Below are 24,820 nucleotides of genomic sequence, written 5' to 3' on the forward strand. Positions count from 1 at the left end.
CCCGAGCTCGCCCTCCCATTGGCCGCGGCCAGTTGTTGGTTGGGGTTTGGGTTGGGTTGGGGTTTTTTTTTTTTCCTTATATTTTTTTTTTCTTGACAGGCGCACGCAGGCTGCCTAACTCTTGGGGAGAGAAAAAAAAAAAAAAAAAAAATCCCAGAAGTTTGGATCAATCAGAGAGAGACAGAAGGAAAGGGGAGAAGGAAAAAAAAAAAAAAAAAAAAAAAAAAAAAAGATGAAATCCAGCCTGCAGCCCCTCTGAGCAAGTGCCGGGGAGCTGGGCTGCGCACACCCTCCCGGCTCTGCCTCCGGAGCCTCCGCATCCTGATGTAGAGGCGCCGGGGGGCTGCGGGCCGGCGCTTGGGGTGCAGCTGGGGAGGGGGCGGCAAGCGGCGAGAGGCGCTGCCTCCGCTCCCCGGGCTCCGCGCTCCGGCCGCCGCTCGCCCGCTGCCCGAGGGTCCGGGCCGGGGTAAGATGAGCGAGAGGCGGAGATCGGCGGTGGCCCTCAGCTCCCGAGCTCACGCTTTCTCGGTAGAAGCCTTGATTGGGACAAATAAAAAGAGGAAACTGCGAGACTGGGAGGACAAGGGGCTGGATTTGTCCATGGAAAGCCTCAGCCCCAACGGCCAGCTCGCCGACAATGAAGACCCGACCCAGTGCCTGGACCTCAACCCCGGTTAGTGCAGCTCCTTTCTCTTCGGGGACCCCCGGCGCCGCCGCCGAGCCCGGCCGGGCAGGGGGGGAGCGCGGCCCGGGAGCCTCCGGGAGCGGGGCAGGGGAAAAGCGGGGGGGGATTTTGCGGAGATTCTTTGGATTTTAATTTTTTTTTTTTTTTTTCGCTTTACGGGGACTTTTCTCCCACTCACGGCGGCGCTTCCCCCCCCCCCCCCCCGACTCCATGATCTCCCGGGAAGGAACGGCCGGGCCCCCCCCGCTTCCTTCTTCTCCCTCTCTCCTCCCTCTCCGTGCCTGCCTGTCGCGATAGTCCTTCCCGGCTGTCTCGGGACAGGCGTTTCGCCTTGCCCCGGGAGCTCCCCGACCCTCGCGGGGGTGCCGCTGGGGTCGGGGGCGAAGGCGCGGGGCAGGACCCCGGCCCCCCGGGGGGGACCACCCCTCTGCCCCGCCGTGCGCCTCGCCGAGGCACCGGCCGGGGGCTGCGGCGGCGGCGGCCCGGGACCAGCCTTGCGCCGAGGCGAGGGGCCCCGGCTCCGCGGACGCGCACCCGCGCCCCGCGGCGAGCTCCCACCCGGGACCTCCGCGGGCGGCGAGGGGCCGGGGGCCTGATCCTTCCCCCCGGGATCGGGTCCTGCCCCTCCCGGGAGGGGAGCGCGCCGGCCCCGCTGGCGGCGCGGGGGGACGGCGGAGGGAGGTCTCCCCGCTCGGCGGGGACGCGGCTCCCGGCGGGGAAAGGGGCCCCAGCCCGGGCCCCCCGGGGAGGGGGCTCCGAGGGGTCCTGCCCCGCCGCCGAGCCCGGCGCCTGCCGCGGCCCGGGGCCTTCGGAGCCCCGCCGCGGCCCCCGGCCCTCGGTGGGTGCCCGGTGTTCGGGGAGGGAGAGCACGACGCGTCCCGCCCGCCCGCCTTACTTCTCCTTTTCAACTTTTATTTCTGTGTTCGTTTTTATTTGAAGGGGAGCCGGTAGCTTGGAGCGATCGCTTGGCTCAAGCGAAGCCCTCGGGCCGCCCTTGTCCCCCCCGGGCCGCTTCGCTCCGGCCTGAGACCCCGCAAAAGCAACAGCGGACCCGCGGGGACCCCGAGGGGCGAAACCGCGCTGCTCCGCACCCGCGCTGCTCCGCACCCGCGCTGCCCGCGCCCTTCCCGCCGCCCCCCGCCCGCTCCCCAGCGCCCTGAACTGCGAGGGAGGGAGCGGCCCCGCTCTCGCAGTCCCGTTGTTCCCACAAAAGGCATTTTTTGGGGTAATTTCTCTTTACTTTTAATATTCGGGTGCGGGAAAAAGGTCAAGCGATTTCTGTGCGCGACCCCGTAAGAGAAAGGGCAGAAATTTCCTCCACTCGCGCCAAGTCCGCTCCGCCGCACTTGGAGAAGAAAACACCTTTTTTATTTATTTTGGGTTTTGTTTGTGTTTTTTGGGGGGTTTGTTTGTTGTGGTTTTTTTTTTTTTTTTTTTGCGTGACGTTCCCCGCGCTATCAATAAGCATCAGCTGCCCAAAACCCAGCATAAAAATAAACCAACTAACCAAAAACAAAAAAAAAAAAAAGAAAAAAAAAAAGGAGAAAGAATTAGAGATAGAGGTATAAAAAATATCTGCTGTAAAAAAAGAAAAATCTGTTAAGTGTTTTTGAAGGGAGCTGCGGAGACCCGGCGCCGCTCGGCTCCCGAGGACCGGCGCTGGCCCCGCCGCGCACCCGGAGGAGAAGCAGGTAAAAATCTGCCGAGCCACGGCGTGCAGGAGAGGGACAGAAGCGCCCCAAACACCAGCCGCTAAACCCAAAAAAACCTCACGGTTGCCGAGTCTTCCCCGGTGGAAATAAACACGCGAACGAAACGCAAAACCCCGCTTTCCGATAGCAGAGGGGGTATGTGCGCGGGTCTTCTCTTTTAGAACCGTTTCTCGTTATTTTTAGCCACGATAGGATATATTTTTGGACGGTCTAGGAATTTAATTTACCCGTTTCTCCCTGAATTGGAAATACAAACTGGAAAACTCCCCCTGCGCCGGGCTGGAGAGCGGCAGAGAGCGGCTGCTGATGCCTGAAGCCTTAGAGGGCAAGCGTGGTGGTTTTCATAAAGCAAAGGAAATCAAGAACAGTTTGAGAAATCATTTTTGGGAGGTTGATAGACTTTAAATAAAGTCCGCGACTGTAATTTGCACAGTCACTTCATTAAACCTAAATCCTCCGCGGTGTACCTTTGCTGCCGGGTGAAAATTGATTAGCGGCTGCATAATGGCCACCAAATTCCGTCTTTACAAGACCCAATTAGGAACAAACTTTACACCTAAACTATTTTCAACTTGCCAAATCTCCAGCGATATACCAAAAAAAGGAAGAAAAAAAAAACAAACCAAGAAAAACAGAAAAGGGAGGTTTTATAGCGTTTTATAGCGTCCCAAAGGCTCAACGCCCACGCGTTGGCCGCCTCTCGCGGGGATTTTCCCTCCCCGTCCCCGGGGCGGCCCCGCTGCGCTCCCGGCGTGGGGGCTCGGCAGCCCCCGGGGCGGCTTTGGCGCTGGACGGGTACAAAACGCAGCCTTCGGGGGGGCGCGGGGGGCGGTTTCCCCGTTTTGCCGAAATCCCTCAGCCCTTATGTGCGATTTTCCAGCCGTGCCCAACCCCCTCGGTGACAATATTGGGGATCCCGAGTCCCCTGGAGCGCCCGGGGACCCCCCCCCCCGCCGCGGCCGCATCTTCCCGGGAGAAGGGAGGCGGCAGGCGGGGCCGGGGCACGGCGTGGGGAGAGGTGCGAAAAGGCAGCGGCTAAACCTCCCCGGTTTGTGAAAACCCCCCAAATATCTCCCGAGCATCCGAGTTATTTATGTCTCAGCAATGAATCCTGTCGCCGGAGTTAACGTGCTGTTTTACGAGACTCATTTAAAAGGGGGATAAAGCTGGACTTTAATCGGGCGCGGGTTTTAATCGCGAAGCCGTGATTCGGTGGCGGGGCAGCAGCGGGGGAGGCTCCCGGGGACCCCCGCGTCCCCCACCGGCCCTCGGGGGGGAGAAGGAGGAGGAGGAGGAGGAGGAGAGGAGGAGGAGGAGGGCGGCGGTCGCCCCTCGTCCCCTTGGCAGGTTTGGTTTCAGAGGGCAGCAAAACAATGGGCTCGGATGTCTTGTGGGTATTTATAGATTAAACCTGAGCAGCGGAAAGGTCACGGGGGGCCCGGCGTTGCCTCCCTTGATGTATATATTATTTACCGGCGGTGGCTTTCCTCGGCCCTTCCCTCTGCCACCCCGGGGCCGCGGGACAGACGCGCTCGGCTCCTTTCCTCGTCGAAAAGTTAAGATTTTTTTTTTTTTTTTTTTTTTGCGGGACACACACACGCACAACCTCCCCCCATCTCCCCCCGCCCCGGTTTCCCACCCGAAACACGGCCGCTGCCGTGGGGCCGGGGTCGCTCCCCGGGGAGCGCCGACCCGGGCGAGGCAGAGCGAAAGGCAGCGGCGAAAGAGGGGGGAATCGCTGGGCTTTGGGGGGTCCCGCTGCTGCCGGCGCAACGCCGTGAGGCGCCCAGCGGCTTTCCCGGGGCAGCCGCCGCATCACGCGTCCCGTCGGCGCTTTTGATTGCGTGTATTAAAAACGCACGCATCGCTTCAAAAAACCCCAGACCAAAACGTTTTCGAGAGTTTTATTTTGGTCAGCCTGCGAAGGCGTTGGTTTTTCGTTCCGTGTCTTTTTCTGAAGCCGCGTTAACGAGCTCCCGCGAAGCTGCGCAACGAGGGACAACGACACGGCGCGCACTTCGAGACCTACAACGTGTTTATTACAGCTGCTTGCCCATAAGATTAAGCTCCGATAGCTCGACAAAGCCTTCCGCGGCTGGCGAGGGCAAAACCTCCGTCTCTTTCAGCGTGGTCCCCCCTCGCCCCGCGGGTACCGGCTCCCCCTGCACCCCCCTCCCCGCCGACCCCCCGGGCAGGCGAAGACATTGTAAGAGCGGGAGAAAAGTGATGGATAATACGTGATTTATTTTTTTTTTTTTTATACCGCTGCTTCTGAATGCTGGTATTGCTGAGGTCCCGCTGTCTGAGCAGCGGCTGTTAAAGCCGTGAGCAGGGAGCCACTTAATTTGGTTCCAGAGGTGGTTTCTCCCCTCAGCTTTTGTTCGGGTCCGGGCTGGAGGGGACGAGGGTTTCCAGAGCTGGCAGAGAACTTTTTCTCGCCGCTTCCCTGAGGTAGGGGGAATCGGCGGACGCCATCCTTTGCATGGTCCTTGGGGCTCGCCGCGCTCCGTAACAACCAGGTGTGAGACAGAGCGCGGCGGCTTTGCCTTTGGCAGAATCGCTCGGGACTGGGATTTACCGATGCGAAGGCTTTCTAACAAACGCGCGTGTGACTGGGATTGCAGGAATTCATTCCACCTGCTGGATCATCAGTTTGCCTCCTAAAGAGGGGATGCCGCGCTCAGATCCATTGCTCCCTTGTGTGTTCAATGGAAGGAAATGTGAAAATCCAGCCCCGCTGCCCCTGAGCTCCGGCCGCAGAGCCGAGGCGCTCGCCCTTCCCGGGGGCGAGGGTTGCAGGAGGCAGATGGAGCTGTCCAGAGGGGCCCGGGGAGCCCCGGGGGCTCGGGGAAGGGGTGCCGCGGTCAGGCTCGCACAGCTCTGACCTCGCAGCCCGAGGAGACAGTGAGCGAGGACTCGTCTCTGCGGTAAAACGCGTCCTACCCAACGGGCGAGCTCCTGCCGCTGGGTTTGCGACCCGCTCCCGGCAGCGAGGGGAACTGCTCACGCTGCAAGATGAGGGCAGGTGACAGAATGACAGCCACAAACCTGCCAGAGCAGCAGAGCGCCAGAAAAAAGGCAGCACGTCAAACAATGTCTTCCTTTCTTTTATATGTATTTCGAATCTGCGGCGTTTTTTACACAGGTTTATTCCATCTGCTGGGAAGGGGAAAGCTGCTATTTCAAAAGGCATTTCTTGTCTTTGACAAGAACTCTGGGAGAATCCAAAAAGCTTCTGTTACAAGCAAAAGTCAAGTAATTCCTTACAAACCATCAATCACTTCTCCCTCCTCCCACTTGGGACCGAGCACTTATATCAAATATCAGCCCTGCTCGCCTCTCCTTGGGCAGAAGTGTCCCACTTTATCTGTATCTGTCTTTAAGGAAAACTGATGCTTTTTTCAGATGGAAAAGTTGAAAGATGTCTTCCAAGCGCGCTACATTCAGGAAAGAGCATTTGCATTGCTTTACAGCACGGTCGGTGCCGCCGAAGGCTCCTCTGCTCACACAGCTCCCCCTTCCCATTTTAATCGGTGGGATTCCTGTATCAGTCTTTGCTTGCAGTCTTATGTCTGCAGTGGTCAAAGCTTGTTTTATTTTTTTAACTTTTCTTTTTTCCTGCCTTCCGATCTAGATTAGTAAGCTTACGCTAGTTTAAAAAGCGCACTAAAATCAGTCTGAGAGCACTCGGAAAATTCCTCGATATATTGAGACCGGCTCAGACAGCATTTGCATCAGTTCCCCTTGCGAGTACAATCTATTCAAGTGCAACTTAAGTCACCCCAAGCATCCATATTGAGATCTGTAGTTTACACCGGTGCTATAAAACCAAGTTCAATGAAAGAAGCTTAAGCTTTCTAAAGCTGACGTTTCAGAGATCAACAGGGTTTCCTGCAGAGGCTGGGCTTGCTGGTGCCTGTGGATGGAATTACAGGATCGTACGCTAGCCCTTGGCTCTCGGACATCCCCCTGCACGACACGGTTACTTTGCAGTAAGGGGATGGGAAGTTTTGTTTAAGTCCTGGGAGCAAAAGCAGGGTGGGCGTACAGGCAAATGGCTGGTGCCTGTCAGCCTGGGAGCTGCGTGGCTCCGTCGGGAAGAGCAGCGGCGGGCACCCGGGGCGCGGGGAGAGGCAGGCGGCCGGGGGCTTCCCGGCGCTCCGGTGCCTGACCCTGCCCCGAGCAGCCCTGCGCAGCAGGACGCTGAAACACTTGGCTTTTCTGCCTTGTTATTCCAACTAGAGTTTCCACAAGTAGAGAGTACAGTGCAGCAACGCCGAGACCTTTTTGTGTTCAGAGGAAAAAAATGGTGTAGCTTTTCGCTGCTTATTACCAATACTGGTTAAAACGGGTTCCTGTTCCAACCTTTCTGCCTGCGAAGCATCTGCTGTCTCAAAATACAACGCCACCGCATTTCTTGTGGTAAAAGCTGTAGCGTGCTTTGGTGAGAAGGGCTAGGGAAAGATACCATGGCGTTATGGCAAAATTAAATTGAAATATCTTTGAAAGCAGATTAAGAAATGTTACAACTCTGAGAGGAAACGTAGTGCCAATTCAAGTTCTAGCAACAATATTCCTGCCAGGGGCATCTTTTAATTGCTTATTCTGCAAGATCAGAAAACAATGAATCAGTAAATCAATCCAAGAAGTGACAAAAGCACTTGTTACAATAATATTTACAATAATTTTTCCATACGCCGTTTGCTCAGTTGGGCTATTGATCTGCCCATAGTGTGAAGCTGGTGAAAGGAGTGCCCGAGTCAAGCCCCGGTGGCAGCGCGTTGTCCAGGGTTTGCCGCAGGCTGGTGAACGCAGCCGGGGCTGCCGGAGGGACGGCGGCACCTGGCCCGGGCCTCGGGGTGGCCCACGCTGACCCGCAGCAACAGGGGAGCCCGGAGGAGGATTTTTCATTTGGGGACTGAGCAGAAAAAACGAGAAGATGGTGAGGAGGCATCTAGGCTTGGTTGAATAAAAGCTTTTTTTTTTTTTTTTTTTTTTAACTGTATTGAGAAACAGGAAAACTTAGGTTTTGGCCAAACTTTAAACGTTTATTTTTGTATCGTCAGACTGCCTCGTGTTTTTAAATTACGCAACCATTTTAAAAATGGATCCCCCAGCCTCCTTGTTTGAATTAATTAAAAATATTTTAAAAATAAATTATGAGATGAATTTGCAATTAAAAAAATAAGGCATTTTGATTTAGATAATAACGAAATCAAGCATTTGGACATTCAAAACTGCTTCCCAATTTTTCTTCTTTTAACAATCGAAGTTATTTGCCAGATTCCACAGGGTTCCACAGATAAGTTTTCATTTCTCCAAAGCTGTATTTTCTTGGGTCAATTCACTATATATATATATATATATATATATATAAAAAAAAAAGTTCAGCTAAAGTCTTGTACGGTAGACCTCAGTCCCTGCCGTAGTGGACAGTTTCACTGCATCCGCACCTGCTTGTTCTTCTTCAGGCTTTTGCTTTGTGGGAAGGAAACCTTCCAGCATTGTCAAATGGACATTTTCAGCAGCGTCCACACGTGTAGCTCTTGGAAAGGAGCTTGGGAAGAAATTACTGCCAACCGCCTTTAAGAGGAACGATTTACAGTTTCTAAAGAGGACTTAACCAACTGGTTAAGAACTGACACAAATCCTATTCATAATCAGCACGTTTATATGAATGCAGCCACAGCGAAAATTGTTTGAAAATCAGTGGGCCAGGGCACACAGAATAATTATGAAGGACTTACTGTTCTTTGACTTCACTCAGGGACTGGATGCACTCTAGCATTAACATGTTTCCCATGACCAATGAATTAACAAACCCAAGCCTCTACTTTCAGAAGCTTCAGGAAATCGAGACCTCCCTGATCAGAAATCGACGCCAAAACGAAGGGGAAGATTGAGGACACCAGAGTGCCTTTGCTTTTAACGAGAGTGAAGAGCTCTGCATCGTAGGCTTCTTAAGAAGCCTCGGCAGCTAACAGCAGTATCCCTAAATAAGATACCAGAAGCGCTGACTGACTGTGTGGATGCTTGCGGACAGAAAATAACTCTAAGGAGAACACGTCGTAACATTTAGAAATCTATGGTGCGTACGATGAGTAGGTTAGGGAGTCTTCAAAAACAGGTTCTTGCTGTTTTATCCCTGAAATGCTGGTGGATCAGTTCTGTAAGTTTGAGTTTGCTGAGGAAGAAGGGGCCTTGGGAATAGGCGGAGAGATTCACGGATAGACTTCTTTTTCACCTTCTTGCCGCACTGGGTTGTCCTCAATCCTGCTCAGAGGATCCTATTAAAAAGTCAGTTATTAAATGTTTATAGGTGTTATTGTCATTGCTTCTACAAGCACCACTTAGCGTGGTGAGGAAATTATCCCAGCGCTGCCCTGTCATCCCTCTCTCAGCTTTGCGTGTAGATGCACATTGCACAGAACAAATGCAAATGTATTTTTACTGTGCTTTAAGCAGTCTTTCTTATCAGGGCGAAAAAATAATGGAAGACGACCTGTTGCGCATTCCCTTGTGCCCCCTCAGACCTCACTGGAAATGCTCCTACCAGCTTTTTTAAAAGCAGACTTCAGCCTTGAGGTTGTACTGGACTTAACTGCTGCTGCCTTAACTTCTAATAAAGTCCCATGCAATAATTGGGTGCGGCAATCCTAAATTTTTAGTTGACGTATCCTTTTGCAAAGATGTGTATTGCCCCGGAGTTTGTTCTTTTATTTATCGGGTATCTGCAAAATCAGACAGCAAAGACCTCGGCAGTGTCCTGCGGCGCTGCACAAGGCAGTGAGGCGGAGGCTGCGTGGAAGCACGCTTACGGGCAGCTGCTGAAGGAGGGCCTGATTCTGCGAGGTGCCGAGCAGCTGCATTTTAAAGGACTTTATGCTGCTGATTTTCAAGGGCGCAGCTTTTGTGACCTGATTTTCAGGGGTGTTAAGAATGTGTGATCGCCACGGAGATCTCGACCTCTCACTTGCTTTCTCCTCTGAGCTGCCCTAACAGACAGCGAGAGCCAGAAAGTCGCCTCCCCCCCCCCGCAACTGTCAGGGTCGGAATCATCTTGACTTATGTATGGGGATTTCTATTTCATCTGCTGGAATACCGTGTCAGTCTGTATGAGTAAAATAATCACGACAGTGAGGTTAATGCCTGGGTGATCGCTTTTATGCTATGGAAGGATCACGTTTTCCTCTGCCTTTCGGTTTTCCTGCAAATGCCTGGTAGTGTGAAAACTATCAGGTTGGGTCAGAGACAGGTTTCTGGATGATGCCCGTCTTCGCGATTCCTAAGTGTTCCTGCCTTTTTGTTGTGCGATACGATAAAGCCGTGCTCCATACAAGGCAACGAGGCTGTTCTTTCTAAACTGAGAAGTTGTTTTTTACTTCAGAAAACTTCATCTTTTTATGTACGCCAGAAGGTTGTAGGAAGCTGGGAAAATATAGAATACAGCACATGTTGGTGGGTGCCTAATGGTTTTTATTTTGCTCCAGAATTTAAAAGATAAATAGAAGATTTATTATTGTAGGATTTGGGGGTTTCCTGTGCCAGGCTCCTTGGAGCAAGTAGAAAACCAGGCTTCATTTACCATCAAACAACCCCAGCACAGTCTCCATCTGCCGCGCGGCAAGCCAGTCACGTTACTCACTCCCGTGCTGGGGAGCGTTACCCACATAAGACTGGAACATCCCAGTTCTGCTAGGCAGGTCCCGGCAGCGCCGACGGGGTGGCAGAAAGCCCACGCTGCCCCGTCGGAGACTGCTGGGATTATTCGGTACGTAGTCATGCTGTTTACTCCCTAACTCAGGAAATTGCGCCTGGGCTGGGGGGGGCGGCTGTGGAAGTGCCTCGCAGCGCACCGTTACGGCAATGGACAATAATTAATAGCTTTTGTGAAAATATAGTCATGTAATGCAGCTTCGGGGAAAAAAAAAGAACAACTCGTTCTGCTTCTTGGAATGAAAGGTTCGATTGTGAAGTGGCAGTTTAAGAGTGTTTCAAGACTGATTGCTCGAGTTACATGAAGGTGCTGAGCATCATTTATCCAGGGTAATTCGGGAATAATTGATTTAGAAAAAATGCAGAGAGGCTTGACCAAGTTGCGTACATACGGGGCACATGAGCGAGTAATCCAGTATGGTTACAGCCTTTAACAGAAAAGCAGTTCAGCCCCAGAAGGGGATGGAAAGCGCCTGGGGCACTTGTTGCCTCTGTCCTTTTGCCGTGCCAGATGCCTTGCCCCCAGTTGTGCTCTCCGACACCCGCTGGACTGGGATGTCCCTGGGCTTCTGTAGGTGCTGGCTTGTCCTGGGGCTGAGAAGCGGTGGAGAAACAACAAATCAGGACTGGGAGTGCTGTAGCTCAGCCCGGATGAGGACGGGGTGCCCCATGTCGCTCTGAGGGGCTCACTTGGCGGGGACAAGGGACGTAACGCACCCGTGAAGGGACCGGGTCACCGTCGTCTTACCTTCATTTTAATGTTGGCTCGCGTGTGTGCACCGTCCCCCTCGGGATGAAATGACGGTGCAATTAGGACGAGAAGAGTTAATAGGGGCAAAGGAGTAGAAAACTGGGCAGAAAGGGGGGTCGCCGCTGGGAAGGGAAGAGGAGGAGGCAGGAAAGGGAGAGGTTCGGGGCTTCGGTTCCTACCCACCGGCTGCTCACGGCACGGGGAGGAACTAGAAACTATTTTCAGACTTTCTCCCTGCATCTGGGTACCCTCCTGTCTTGTTCTGTGGGTTTTTTTCGTTGTTGTTGGTTTCTCCCCCCAAATAATGAATGGCATGGTCCCTATAAATGAACTATACCGTTCAAAATAGTTTATGAAGGCAACTTAGTACGTTATACCAGACAAACGTAAGCATTGGGTGTAGCTTAGATCTGTAAGGGGCCTGGGGGAAAAAAGGGAAGACATCTCAAATAAGCTGAAGCTTTCAGGGAAAAGAGCAAAGTTTCTTCCCATAGTCTTTGTTCTTCATGGTGTGATGTGAAAAAAGCAGGAATTTCAGGAAAAATTAGAAAGACTCTTCTAGATGGGATATTTTCTCTTACAGTGACCTCCATAGGATTTTTTATAATAATACTTAAAATCCTATGTGCTACTTTTGCTATTTTTATTCAGGCCTTAAGCCTTTTTATAATCAATAGATGTTACACATGGAGCTGTTCTAAGTCTATTTTATTATACAGTTGCATTGGCTGTACGTTATTGATTTCCATCGTATATAAAAATCAGATATTTCAGTGCTTTATATTATTAATATTTAAATTGTCAGTATACAGAAGTTTTTTGTGTGCCTGAGAGAACATGTTAGTGATTATTGCAATGAGTGCAGTTATTTATTATATAGGTATACCTAGAGGCAATTTCTAATGGCTAATTAAATTATGCATAGCACATTTCTTATTGTGAAGGAAGTAATTAAACTTGACTTATGATAATCAACTACTGCAGGTAATTCAGTCTTCCCCCTTGACTCGAAATTTCTACTTGTTACTTTGTTTATTTGCCTGTTTTTCCGGGGGGTGGGGTGGGGGGAGGGAAGAGGGAGGCAGCTTTTCCGCACAGCAGCAAAATTTTTTGGAAATGACACTCTGGCTAGGGCCACGTAATTTAAATGAGGAATTTTGAATAGTCGTAACCGTTTCTTATTACAATTATTTCTAGCTGAATGAGAATATTTATTTGCAAGCTGACCAGTAGTCATTTTATTTATGAATATTCACACAATTGCTGAGTATTCAGGAAAACGCTTCACAGTCCTGAGTTAAAATATAAATAATTACATCTCAGATAGTTGCTATTCACTGCATTTACGCAGTGATGTTTGCTGCGCAGAGAAATGGGAAGAAAAAGCTTATTATTATTATTATTATTATTATGGCCATCTAATTAAGTGTATACGGGTTATTTTTTAGTTCTTTCCTGAAATAGAAGCGTGTTTCTTTTTTAGTCTTTTTTCCCTATTTCCCATTCCTTTTTTCTTTACTCCGGATTCACAGTTGTAGTATTTTTGACTTGTCTGAGTCACGACTTTTCTCCCGTAAATCCGTGTGCTTCCCTAGCTTTATTTCTGCGGCACGAGGCGATGCAGCGTTAGTACTCGGGCTGTTGCGCAGACGTAGGCCGTTGACTCTTGGGGACAGCCCGATGACCTCCTTTGCCTGCGTTTAACGGTACTGCCGAGCGTCAGTCCACACCCCGGGCTTCGGGACATGACAGTCGCGCAAAGAATAATACTTTGAAGGTGTTGCTGGTTAGTCACCTTCCTTTAATAAGACAATATTCACACCAACCGTTTACATTGCGGTTGGCTAGATTTTATCCCGTGTACATACCGAGATGTGATCTTCATTTCGTATGCCAGACTTTGCTTCTCTGAGCACAGCAGGCCAAATGCTCTTAACTCTTCCCTGGTGTCTCCGTCATTAGGGAAACTGGGATTTCAACCAGTATTTTACGTGCGGTCTGAGTTTGACATAATTTAATAATAAATTCAAAGGGACGCTTGACGATATTTGAGCGGGAACTCAAATCTCAGTACAGTGGAAACCCTAAATGAAGAGTGAAGAAATAATGAAAGTAGAGTTTTGTGAAGTAGAACAGAGGTCTTGTGTTGTTTCAGTGCGCAATGGCTTACAGGTGAAATCTCTGTTTTATGAAGGAATATTTCATGAAAAAAAAATCAGAAATCCCTGAGATATGTTTCCTCTTCCTCTGTCTAAGATGTTGGGAGAAAAGACCTTTCTTCCCGTATACCTTAAAAATAAACAAGGGACTAGAAAGCAGTCATTTCTCATTGCAGAGAGCACTCTGAAGCTGATGGCTCAGTTTGCAGAGTCTGCAGAGAGATTCAAAACAGCAGGATTCCCAACTCAGGTTGCTCGCAGCGCACCCTGATTTGGTAAGGAAAGCACAGGAATCAGTCAGCGATCGAGTCCCTCGCACAAGGGATTTGCAAAATGGGAGATCTAACAGTTTCTTTTTCTTCAATTAAATTTTGGCTACCCTCGCACAGGTATAAAGGTTGTTTTTTATGAGGACATGACTTTCAAAAGTTATTTTAAAATATTTGTTTCTTTGTTTCTCTTCCGAGGAGTCTGCAGACAGCTCTTTGGGGCCAGATTCAGCAAGCAGCTGGGAACTCTAGCCGGTCCTGTCGCTGTACTTAAAGAAAAGCTTAACAGCGACAACGACTTCTACCAAATATCTAATATTCCGCATTTTTAGCGAATGTAGTTCTCCCTCTCTTTTTTGCTTTTGTTCTAGGATTTCTTTTGTTTAAGAACTGGGGATTTTTTGCAGGGAAGAAATTCCCACTGCTTTTACCAGTTCAGAAAAAGTGACTGCCTAATATTGAACAACAAAGACCCAGGGTTCGAATCCCATTTTGCTTGCTATATACTTTCTCCACATTGTGTGCATGTATAAGCCTCTGTATATAGATAGATTTATAACATGTACATGTATATATTATACTAATAATATTTTGGAGATATATATATATATTTTATTTTAATAAGACTGTAGTCTAATCTTTTTCTAGGGCCACTGAAACACTGAATTTAAACATTTAACATATTTTAGAAATACAAATCTTTTCCGTTCCTATTTCGCACTTGCAGTTTGTTATGGCAACAAGTATTAGATACTAGTGGTACGTTTGATGGCTAGAAGTGAGAGACTCGTGCTCTGCAAGAGGTTTCGGGCATTTGGTAATGAAAGTTGCTTTCGTTTTACAATGGAATTTAAACACCTGTTTTTGCACAGGGCAGCAAAAAAATGCCTTGCTTTTTAATGGGAGAAGCATTGTTTTATGCATTGATTTATCCGATTAAGTTTGCAGCAAGTACCTAATGTCCCGGAGCTGAAGGCAGAACTGTCTGCTCTCTTTGGTGAGAGCCACTCGACAGCAAGAGCATTCCCATTTATCCAGCAGATATATTCGTGGCAGCAAGAGTTTCCCTCCAGGCAAAAGTGGAGGTGAAATCCTCTTTTAGAAGGGCAACTCAAAAAATTCCCCATGTTAAACAGAAGTGCAAAAAACTCTTTTAATGAAAGACAGATTGCGAGCGTTTGCCTAAGATTATCACTAGGCTAAACTGAAGCAGAGCAGCCAAAATTCCTGCATCATTTACATCCCGTGAGGAAGGCAAGGGCAAAAGCTGGAGGGAAAATATTCCATAGCATGGGAGCAAACAGCTGGGAGGAAGAAAAAGCTGTGCTTTCAGTCGCTGAATCTCTTAGCAAAAGAAAATAATAGTTTAGTAAAAGCCAAGCTAAGCAAACCCTGGGCTGTGCCATGCCATAAATCCTTAAAGGGACACTCTCAACTCGGATTTAAAAAAAAAGAGATCGGTTCTGAAGTCCTTCAGTTTCTCCTCCCTTTAAATACTCTGGCTGGCATTTAAAAGTGTGTAAAACTTGAATTTTTGTTCCCGGGATCTTTCCCTCTTGGTGTTTGCAAAGGTGGTTTCTGTTAGCTAGTTTCCTCCTTGCTATCGGAGGCCCTGATCCTGCCAAAATGGATTCACGTCCTTTATTGCGGCGAGTCTCCCATCAAAATCCCTCCCAGCAGGAAAGGTGAGCTCGCTTTTATGGGTTTGTAGGATCAGCGCCTAATTGTAGGGGAAATGGAAACTGCCCAGAGCTCTGTCCGTGGCACAAAGGAAACAAAAGAGAATATGGAGTAAAATATATTTCTTTAATACTTCAATTATAGAAACGCTCGATGTGATGTGTAACTCTAGTAAGGGACAGACCCTTCAGACAGGAATGTAATTTTTCATATTATAAGTAGATAGTTTTAAGCAGAAATAGCTATTAAAATAGCATGTATTGAAATTATTGCCGTTGTGAGGAGAGGAATCAGGTTCTTTATTTTCATTCTGTGTTTTCCTTTCAATGTAAAACTGTCAAGCCCTTTTGTTGCTTGCCCTTGAACTCCAGTGGGACTTTGATTTTATTTCCCTGCTGCATCATTTTGTTTTGCATATTTAGCAGTTCTGATGGTGGAACTTAAGATAAGTCCATTCAGAAATTGCACTATTTATTAAGTCACCTTTTATGGTGGCAACACAAGACGGAATATTAAACAAAATGAAATTCTGACCCCTTACATGTCCTTATTCAGAAAAATAGTCTCACTGAAGTCACTGGAAGCTGGAAAATACATCAGCTGCAATTTAGACATTTACTTGAACCCAAAAGCTTAAACTGCATTTGAAAATGAAAAAAAAAAAAAAAAGTGTGCTTAAAACATTTACATGCTTTCAAAGATGCTATCAAGATTTAAAGTATGATAGTGGCATGCATGACCATAACTGAAAAATCCAGTCTAGCCAGAGCATGCTGCCTTTACCTTCTGCTAGAGCTGGTTGAGATAAAGACTGCAAACCTACCGTCACCTCACAGAGCGAGGAAAAGCCACTGCACAAACCTCTACCAGACCCAGCGTGAGACTGGGAATGATAGCGGACCGAGCTGTTAGGTGAGAAATTATCTTTCTGTCTGGGTATCAACCTGAGATAAAAGTTGGGGAAAGGTGCTTTGCTGTTACGCAGTTTTTGGACTTTAGTTGCAGGGACGTTATGAAGAAGAGAGGCAATCTTTATCTCTTGTTCTCTCTTCTCGCACACTGGTGCAGCTGTTTTACTGAGAGCCATTTGCAGAGCACAGGCGAGATGTTGGTATTTAGATCTTATAAAATAAAATAAAATACAAACGACCGCATAGCAGAACTTCAGGAAGATTTTATAAGCGTTTTCAACTCCAGAAGTTTTCAACTTCTCCTGGGCCCTGAACTCTTGATGACTTTTAAAGGGTATTTTGGTGAAAGAAGCAAGCTTCTTGCAAGCAGCTGGACAAATGACTTGCGTTATGTCCCGATGGCCCCACCATGGAAATGTTAGTTCCTCCTGCCCCTTCCCCGATGCCTGTATCCTGTTGTTTACCAACATTTTCAGCTCCACATACTTTTCCCTGAAAATCCCATAGCATCCCAATTTCAGTCCCAGCTCCTCTACTACAGCCAGGCACAGGGTAGCATTTTCTCTGTCTGGCTCCTGTCTCGGGATGTTCTGCCTGGATGAGCACATAGAGCAAGGAGCCAAGAGAGCCTCTTAGCTGAGGGTGCTAATTTGTTTAGCCGTTGGTTTTCACAGAATTTGTAGAAATTTAATTACTTTGAGACCTCCGTCCCTCTGTCAAAGTTGGTTGAAACTGACCAGTGAGTCCGTTCGGATCAGTGAGTACAGAATATTAAGGGGAAAGGGAAAATTGATGGGCTGATGGCCGCACTCATTCTCTGTGCCGTTTCGTTCCTGACATCGGTCTTTTAAACACAACATTTCCTCCCCTTTCTCACAATATTTGATAAGGAGAGTGATAGCTAACAAAACACAGTATGTCATGATTAGCGAACAAATTAGCAACTGAAGATATAAACGTGAAAATTCAAAGCTATTGGTTTAGAGACTCTGGAGATTCACGCGGAGCTTCGTACGGGGGTCTGCAGACTTGCTTGGCAGCTCGGTTTAAAGCGTGTTGTGCTCCCTGACGGCGAGGGCAGAGGCGTGTGGACAGTGGGGAGCCGAGCTTGGCGCCAGGTCCTGCTCCTTACCTTAAACCAGACTTAGGCCCTATCGGTTTTGATCCTGTTCGCTTTGTTTCAGCCGGTATTTGGGTGTTCAATCAATGATAAATAAACCTGTGTGTGTGCGATACCCGTTATCTGATATCTAAAGTACACTCAAATACAGTGAAATAAAGATCACAGTTTGAATGCAAAGCTTCAGTCTTAACTCTTGTTTTGAGAAGTTCAGTGTATTAAACTGCATTATTAAAACACTTCAGGGTTTTATGAGTGTCATTTTACTCGCTTGATTGTTCCGGAGGGAGATTTGAGTTGTTACACGTTCAACGGGTGTACGGTAACACTCCCTTAACGCTGACGCTGACAAACCGCTCAGGAGCATTTTCCCGGAGATCGCTGTGCCTTCGCCACTGCCCCTTCCCTTGGGCTGTTCTAGAAGCCCCGACAACTCAGAAGGAAACGTTTCCCCTTATTTGGTAAAGGTTAACATTTTTCTAATGATCATTAATGCAGAATTAACCTTTCACAGTTTTTTCAGTGGTTTGATATAAATAGTTACATCCTCCGAGTGAAAATCTCCCTGGCAGGGAAACCCGGATTAAGAACCCATTTACCACATAAGACTAATTTAAACCCCATATTAAGGATTTAGTACAGTTTGTTGGCTCTTGTGTGGAACACTGGATATGAATTTCAGCAGAATATTTATAGATACAACATTCCTCCTTTGTATCACCATCTGCTCGCCACCTCTGTTTCTCTAGCTGAGCTTCAGGGTCTGTACCAATGTCAGCGGAAGCTTTAAAATCTGCCATTAAAATAGCAACAACAGCAGAGATCTGCTGTTAAAATAATAGCAACAACATCCCTCTGTGGGATGCTCGGGAGCACACAACTACGGACAGGCCTGATCCAGCATTCCTTCCCTGCCCTGGGAGCTTTTTCTCGGGGGGGGAGGGAGAGAAAAAAAGAATGTATGGGCTGACGCCGTTTGTGTATAGATAGCTGAAAATGTGGAACTACTTTCTCCCATTGTCCTTCCAGCTGAACACTGGGGAGAGAGTGGAACAATGGATGGAAATGCCATGGAGGGAACGTAAAGAGATGCTCGGCAGATGAATTCCATATAAACAGAGCTAAAACCACTGATAATGTTAATTTCTACATTTTTCAAATGACTCTCCGTGCAATTGTGACTGAGCCAGCTTCTACGCACATTGCAGTTAATGGTAGCAAGATTACGGTTAAGGGGAGCGGTCCTTATATCTGACAGCAGTGGGACTGAACTTACGGGTCATGTGTGAAACACCTTGGAAACACAAGTACAGTTGTGAGCAAGAAAACAAGACACGACAATGAAAGTAATAAATAAACATTAAACGTTTGGCAAGTTTTTATTTGATTGTAAGGGAAAACCATTGTGGCAACACCATCTGGCTTGGTCCATGAGTTGTTCTTTTTTCGAAGGGTCTAGGCAGGCAATGATATAGAAAAAGTTGATAAAGTGAAGAACTAGGCAGACAAACAATTCTGTGTCTTGTGGTGCAATCACTGTGAAGTGTAACGCTCGCTGGAGGAAGCATAAGGAACAAAGTCTGGCGGACCAAGACTGTTATTAAGTGTCAGCTGAAGGTCAACGAAGTGACTGTGTGGAAATTATTAGTGATAATTGATAACTGGTCGTTTCAGAACGAAATGGTAAAGTGTTCAATCTCCAAAATACTCAAGACCCTGCTCAGCTATTGCACAGTACAAATAGACACTTGTAGTTTCATGGCATAGGAAGAACATACACAGAATTAACTAACAAAGAGCAATGCAAAATGGCAGCTTATTAAACAATCAATTAATGTCTTAGCAATGGTGAAGAGTAGCGGGAATACCATCTTTTTATGCAGTTTTATTTCCTCTTATACTGTGCAGGATTTTTTTATCGTGCCTCCCTACACGTTCAGAGAGCACTGTTGGTTAAGCGGAACGTCAGGTGAAGGTGTGAACTGCTGGCGTCTCTGCTGTCAGAGGGAAAAAGGTTGCTGCGCTTTGTTTTCATCTAAACTGTGCGAGTCTGCCAGCACGACTATGTGGAAATGAACAGGAGACCAAAACAGGAGGGGAAAATAAGAGATCTCCATAAGATAAGGGAACCCAATTTATTATTTTTAATGACAGGCATATGGAAGAGACACGTATACCACAGTAGTAACAAGAAACAGTCCACCATTTAATAACTGTAGAAGATAGCATTTATTTTTATGGCAGGTCAAGAGCCCGATCCACAAACCAGATGAAACTTTGCTTTCATGAGCTCAGCAGGCCAGACCCATACCATGCAAGCCACGACTGCAGTTGGACTGGTCTTTGAAGTTACTTGTATCTGCCTTTGCAGTATCATCAGGCACATGAAGCCCAAGAACGTCAGGGGAAAAAATCTTTACAAAATTACCGTAGAGAAAAGGGGAAATAACATAAAGGAAAACAAAGACAAAATCCACATTCTCGAGGCTATAAATCAGTTCCAGTGACCTGAGTGAATTTTCCCTTGTTGATACTATATGAGGCTGACCCAGAAAGACAGAAGTACGAATACAGTAGCCAATTGGGCAGAACAGCAGTGAGATAGGCATTATCTGTGTAATCTGAGATAAATTCCTTTTATTTTTGTTCAATAAAAGTAAGAATTGCACAGCGCAAGCCATACAGATGAGGTCAGACTGGGCTGCATCTCTTCTGTGCGCCTATGACTGCCTGTCAGTAGTCTACGAGAGCTTAAGACATGGGTTCGAGGCTTTAGTTCGACCTTGCCTCTAGTGCCTTTTACTTCTCTGGTCTGTCAAGACACTGTAGGATCTCTCCTACTCACTCTGGGGTTTTGCAGAGAAGAAAACTGGGATGAAATGCCTAGAAGAAGGTTTCTGGCCAGACATACCTTTTCTGTCAAGGAGGCATCTGCCTGGCTAGGAAGAAGTATCCATCACTAAAAGAGAGAGTTTGTTTGGGTACATCAATGCTGCTCCTTCTTGCTTATTCCTGGCTACTTTCAGCTACTTTCTGTTCAGCTCATTTCTTACTATCTCTTCCCCAACTGTCCAGCTTCCCCCTTTTGTTTCAGAATCCTCCTTCTTTGCTTTTCCCTGGAAAACTCACCATGCCTGTACTCTTAGACCATCTTGCCTACAGCAACATTACTGCTGATAATTCCCTCCAGATGTTGTCTGGCACATGGTCATCAGGCCAGGCGCTTCCTAAGCTATTTACCTTCCATTAAAGAAAAAAAAAAAAAGACAATTTTTCTGTTTAGACAACTAAAAAACCCAGACCAAAACACAGCTAGAACATGCAGAAATTGCAAAACAAGATATTCAAGATTCACAAAAACATTAACATGATACAATTCACATAATGGAAGAATTATGCCTATTAACAAATTTAAAGTAGTATGTGAATAATATATGCGCAGTATGTAAATAATTAATATTATTTATAAAAAATGTCATGGCTAGGGACTTGGGCTTATTACCTGGTGGATTTCTGCCTTTTGTGTAAGTAAAGAACAGAATCTGGACTTACAAACACTTTTTCCTCTTCTGACTAATTTCTAGAAATGCAACCTGATGAGGTTCTCCATCTGTTACCAAGGCATCCCAGAATTAGCAGGCTGCATCTTTAAGGAGGAAAGGGGAGGGCCAATTCAAGGAGGAGACTTGATATCTTCCACATTTGACCAGTTCACACTTAGGGTCTCACAGCAAGAGGGATAGCTGCTCTTCCTTCTGCCCCAAGTAAGCTCCACGTGAGGAGCAGCAGGCAGCCCAGCAGGTCCAAGGGGATATTGCTGTCTGCTGCAAGGGCTGGGGCTCTGGGCAGGTCCACTCAGAATGTTGGGGTCCCTGGTGCAACCCAGAATGACAGAAAAGGAGCTTGCATCTCAAGAGGTTCTCCACTGGGAAAAGTCACCACCACAGAATATACATTGAATTGCTACTGAGGAAGATACATAGGTAGAACTATCTTTTACTAAAGCTGTTTCTTGAGCAAATCACACCTGGAAGGTGAGTACCTTATGCATTCTCTCTCTCATTCCCTATGCTGACGTATCTGTTTCTTCATTAAAATTACATGTATTTTAGCAATTATTTCACTTTTCCTTGAGTTCATTTATGTCAGTTGCCCAAAAGGGCAAAAAGGTCAGATGAGAGCTCTTATAAGACCATTGCTGATTGCTATTGCTGATAGAAGAGAGGAATTCTTACTTTATTATCACTAATCTTTTCATAAGTTTTGATATCCTCCTCGGAAAGAGTTAATCTAAATGGGTGACAGCTGCCATAATGCAAACAGAACTATACATTAGATTGGGTGAAGAATTCTTTATTTTTAACCAAGAAAGTAACTGGGGAAAGATGAAGGGAAAAGAGTTTTTTCCTATTTAGCTTTGTATATCAAGGAAGGCCAAGCAAAGAGACGGCTTTAATTTTTTTTGTCTTTAATCTCTTTCTTATGCAGCATTCATCTCAAAAATTTCCTCATACCATTCTTATTCTGTATCAGTCTACAAATATGGCTTTGTCCACAAGTATAAAACATCCTTCAGCCGAGTTCCTTGTTTCAGCTGAGCTCTGTAATAACGTACCACTCTCTCAGCCCTGTAAGATTTCCCATTGTGGGAGGCCCCACTAATACGGAGAAGTTTGGTTTTGGCTCTGTCTATTGCCAGATGAAATTCATGACAACAGCTTTTCGAGTCTTTAAAGTGCTGTCTGGTACACATGCAAGTAGTGAAACAGGAAAAGAATGTGAGGGAGTATATTAATTTTCACAAATTTATTTTTTTTTAGCCCATCTCAGAAATCTCTGTTGTTACTCCATTTCTTAAAGCTCCTTTTTTTAAAAAAATTAAATTGTTACATTTTGGACTAGATTAATACACCACGTCATATTAAAAGACCTGAGATATCCAGATATCTCATTGAATCTTTAATCCTCAATGGTTTTGTGTCTGGGCGTTTTTTGGGAAATGCAGAAACCCAACACTTCCCTTTTACCTTGACTAACAATTTTATGTGTAGAAGCTGAGCTGTGTCTGCATGGTTGGAACACGGCTGCTTCTGAGGCACCCTGGGCTGAAGGTTTCACAGGGAGTTATCGCAGGTTCTGTCTCTGATCCGTCCCCCAGTCGCTTTACCTTGAGAATTCTGCTTCCTTCCTCGTGGCCAGAACGACCAGCGTCCGCTGGCAGCAGGACCTCGCCAACTGTCTTCCCCTTGAAGACATTGAATCTGCTAACAGATGAGCTGTAGGATCTTCACACAGCATACGTGCAAGTCCTCAATGTATCTTCGAAATCATACCTTTAGTACCATGACAATAAGTTCCTGTTATTTAATCAAATGTATTTCTACATCCAGAGACAAGAAGTCCAACATGTATAATTTTCAAGATTTGCAACTATCTGGGTTTTAAAATTTTAGTTTATTTGTTTCCTCTGGAAGAGAAACTACCTCTTCTTTGCGTAATCTTGGTAAATGGGTCTAATGACACCGTATTTGGTCATAAACCCATCTGTTCCTGCTGCCTTATTTGCATTCAGACTTTCGATGAGAGTACTCACTTCCTCCTTTTAAGTGGGCTATCGAAGAATTCTGTATTTTTCTTGTGGGAAAGAAGTCCTTAAAGCAATTTCAAAGTTGTTGGCTTTTGGAGAATTGACCTGTGGTCAATAAAACCTTTTGGTCTCGCATCACCCAGCATCTCTTCTCAACATGTTACCAGATGTCCCTTGCTGTCCCTTTTTGAAGACTGCCATATTGTCTGCTTTATTTTAAAGCCTGTCCACCATCTTTCCCTTACATAATGTTTTGGTTTATGCATTTTTAGGCTGGTTCTGTTTAACAGATTTGTAGGACATCCAATCCCTCCTATCCCTGTGGATTTATGAATTTTTTATCAAAACCTTTTAGTACCTTTCTGCTTATCTTGGATTGAAAGGGATCCACCACGCCTTTTTCTTCACTGAGTTTTTTTTTTTTAAGATGGAAAGCTTTACTGGTAACTTTACCATTTATCCTTGCCTTACAAGCATCCCACAGAGTTTTCTTATCTCAATGAGCTTACTGTTTTCTTTTAGATAACTGAGAAAGCTATGGATATTTACTTTGCCTTAAGTTATAAGTAGAGTTCCATCCAATTACCATCAATATAATTTGTTTTAAATTTAATTCTTTTAAAATTAGGCACGGGGAGTGAGGATACTGACTGATTACATCCAGAGAGATCAGAGTAATAGGATTTAACGAGCTCCTAGTGACAGGGAACCCATCAGTGCCTGAATATGCATCGCATGGTTGACAACAGCAAGAGCATCCCCTGAGTTAATTGCTTACCACCTTTTGAACATTACCAGCATCTAACAAGGTGACCAGCTTTAAGTTACTGTCTTATCTGCAAATCCTAATCACCTTGGTCTGTCAAGGGCTGGATTCATGAACTGACTACAATTCCCTCTCCTGTCCTAAACTTTATTAAAAATTCTTAAAAAAAAAAAAAAGAAAAAAAATGAAATGGCCTGTCCCTGGATGGAACAGGATGGAATATACACTCTTTTAAGTTACCCTTTTAGAGGTCTTTGATCAGAATATATCTGCCATCTTCAAACGCCAGACTTCTAGGATGAAAAGAAGGTATTTGACTAATAAAACTGCCACCCCTTTTCCTTTTGATGGCCTGAAGAGCAGTATGGTGTCTGTTCTCCTACTGCATCTCAAGCAGCTTTCATTATCGGTCTGCAAAGGAGCTTCTTGTAATTGTACAGTCATGTTATTTTTTTTTTATTGCTTGTTAAACTTGTTGACCTAAGCTGGTCAACCATTTAACATTTAAAGGCATCATTTGAACTGGTTCATCTGTTCTACTGGTTTTTCAGCTGTTGCTTTTCTAACATTTAAACTTGAAGGATGTTATTCTACTCCTTTTAGTGGATACTTCTATAAACACTTCAACGCTACCTGTTGCAATAGCAAGTATCCCCTTTTATTGATAGAGGAGACGACAAATCTTCAGGTAACTTCTCAGGCTTCTTGCTACACTCGGTTTGCCTCCTTGCTTCCCGTGTTTCATACTCTGTCGCTGCCCTAACATTCATTGAGTTAACTGTAGCCATTCTGAATTTCTCCTGTCTCAAATATCCTATTGCTACCCTTCCGGGTCTCCAAGCACCGCTGTGTCCTGTGCCCTTTGGAGCACAACTGAAAATTCGAGTGACCAGAAATTACTCATTAACAGAAGGTACTGACCGCTAAAGTGGAAGGTGATTGCGAAATGGAGAGAGATGCTGAGAGAGCAGGGAAGGGAGGGCATCATTATTTTAAAAGCTCTGCCGGCCTGGCCAGCAGGGTCGATTGCTAGCCTGCCAGACAGCCAAAAAGCAGCTGTTTGCCTGCCAATCTCCGGCAGATCCTTCAAATCAAACGAAGGATGGGGTTTAAGAGGCTGCCTGAACCCCAGCGGTAGCGTGCCCAGTTCAAGATGGTGTCTCTGCACGTTGCACGCCCGCCACCAAGAAAAGGGTGTCCTCTGGGAGTTTTATTTCATACATATGGAGGGGGCCTCACCATCCGGGGTAACTTGGCAGTGCAGTAGACTTTGGGTGTCCCCAAAGCTTTTGCTCTCTTTGAAAGTCAAGGCAAGGAAGGCACCCTGCCTCGCGAGAGAGATTTCTGCTGCCCAGACGGGGGAAGTGCTGCTTGTTATTAAGTCTCTTGAAACTGTGAGCAGTTGTGAATGCATGTTTGAAAGCAGGATATGCTCTACAGTGATATCCAGGGCTCATAAGAGAT

General features: G+C 46.6%; 1 protein-coding gene across 1 annotated transcript in view; it reads left to right on the forward strand.

Annotated features, from left to right (window-relative positions):
- Window positions 1–115: 115 nt before the first annotated feature.
- TBX15 (T-box transcription factor 15) overlaps window positions 116–24,820 on the forward strand; it is a gene marked incomplete at its 3' end in the record, with an annotated part of 96,347 nt that continues 71,642 nt past the window's right edge. Inside the window, exon 1 of the mRNA XM_082337851.1 lies at window positions 116–673. Within this exon, the coding sequence (XP_082193977.1) occupies window positions 472–673 (202 nt within the window). The 5' untranslated portion in view covers window positions 116–471. The remainder of the gene's footprint in view (window positions 674–24,820) is intronic.

This window comes from Platalea leucorodia (assembly GCF_965183815.1).
Source record: "Platalea leucorodia genome assembly, chromosome: 2".
In the NCBI taxonomy this organism is placed as follows: Eukaryota; Metazoa; Chordata; class Aves; order Pelecaniformes; family Threskiornithidae; genus Platalea; species Platalea leucorodia.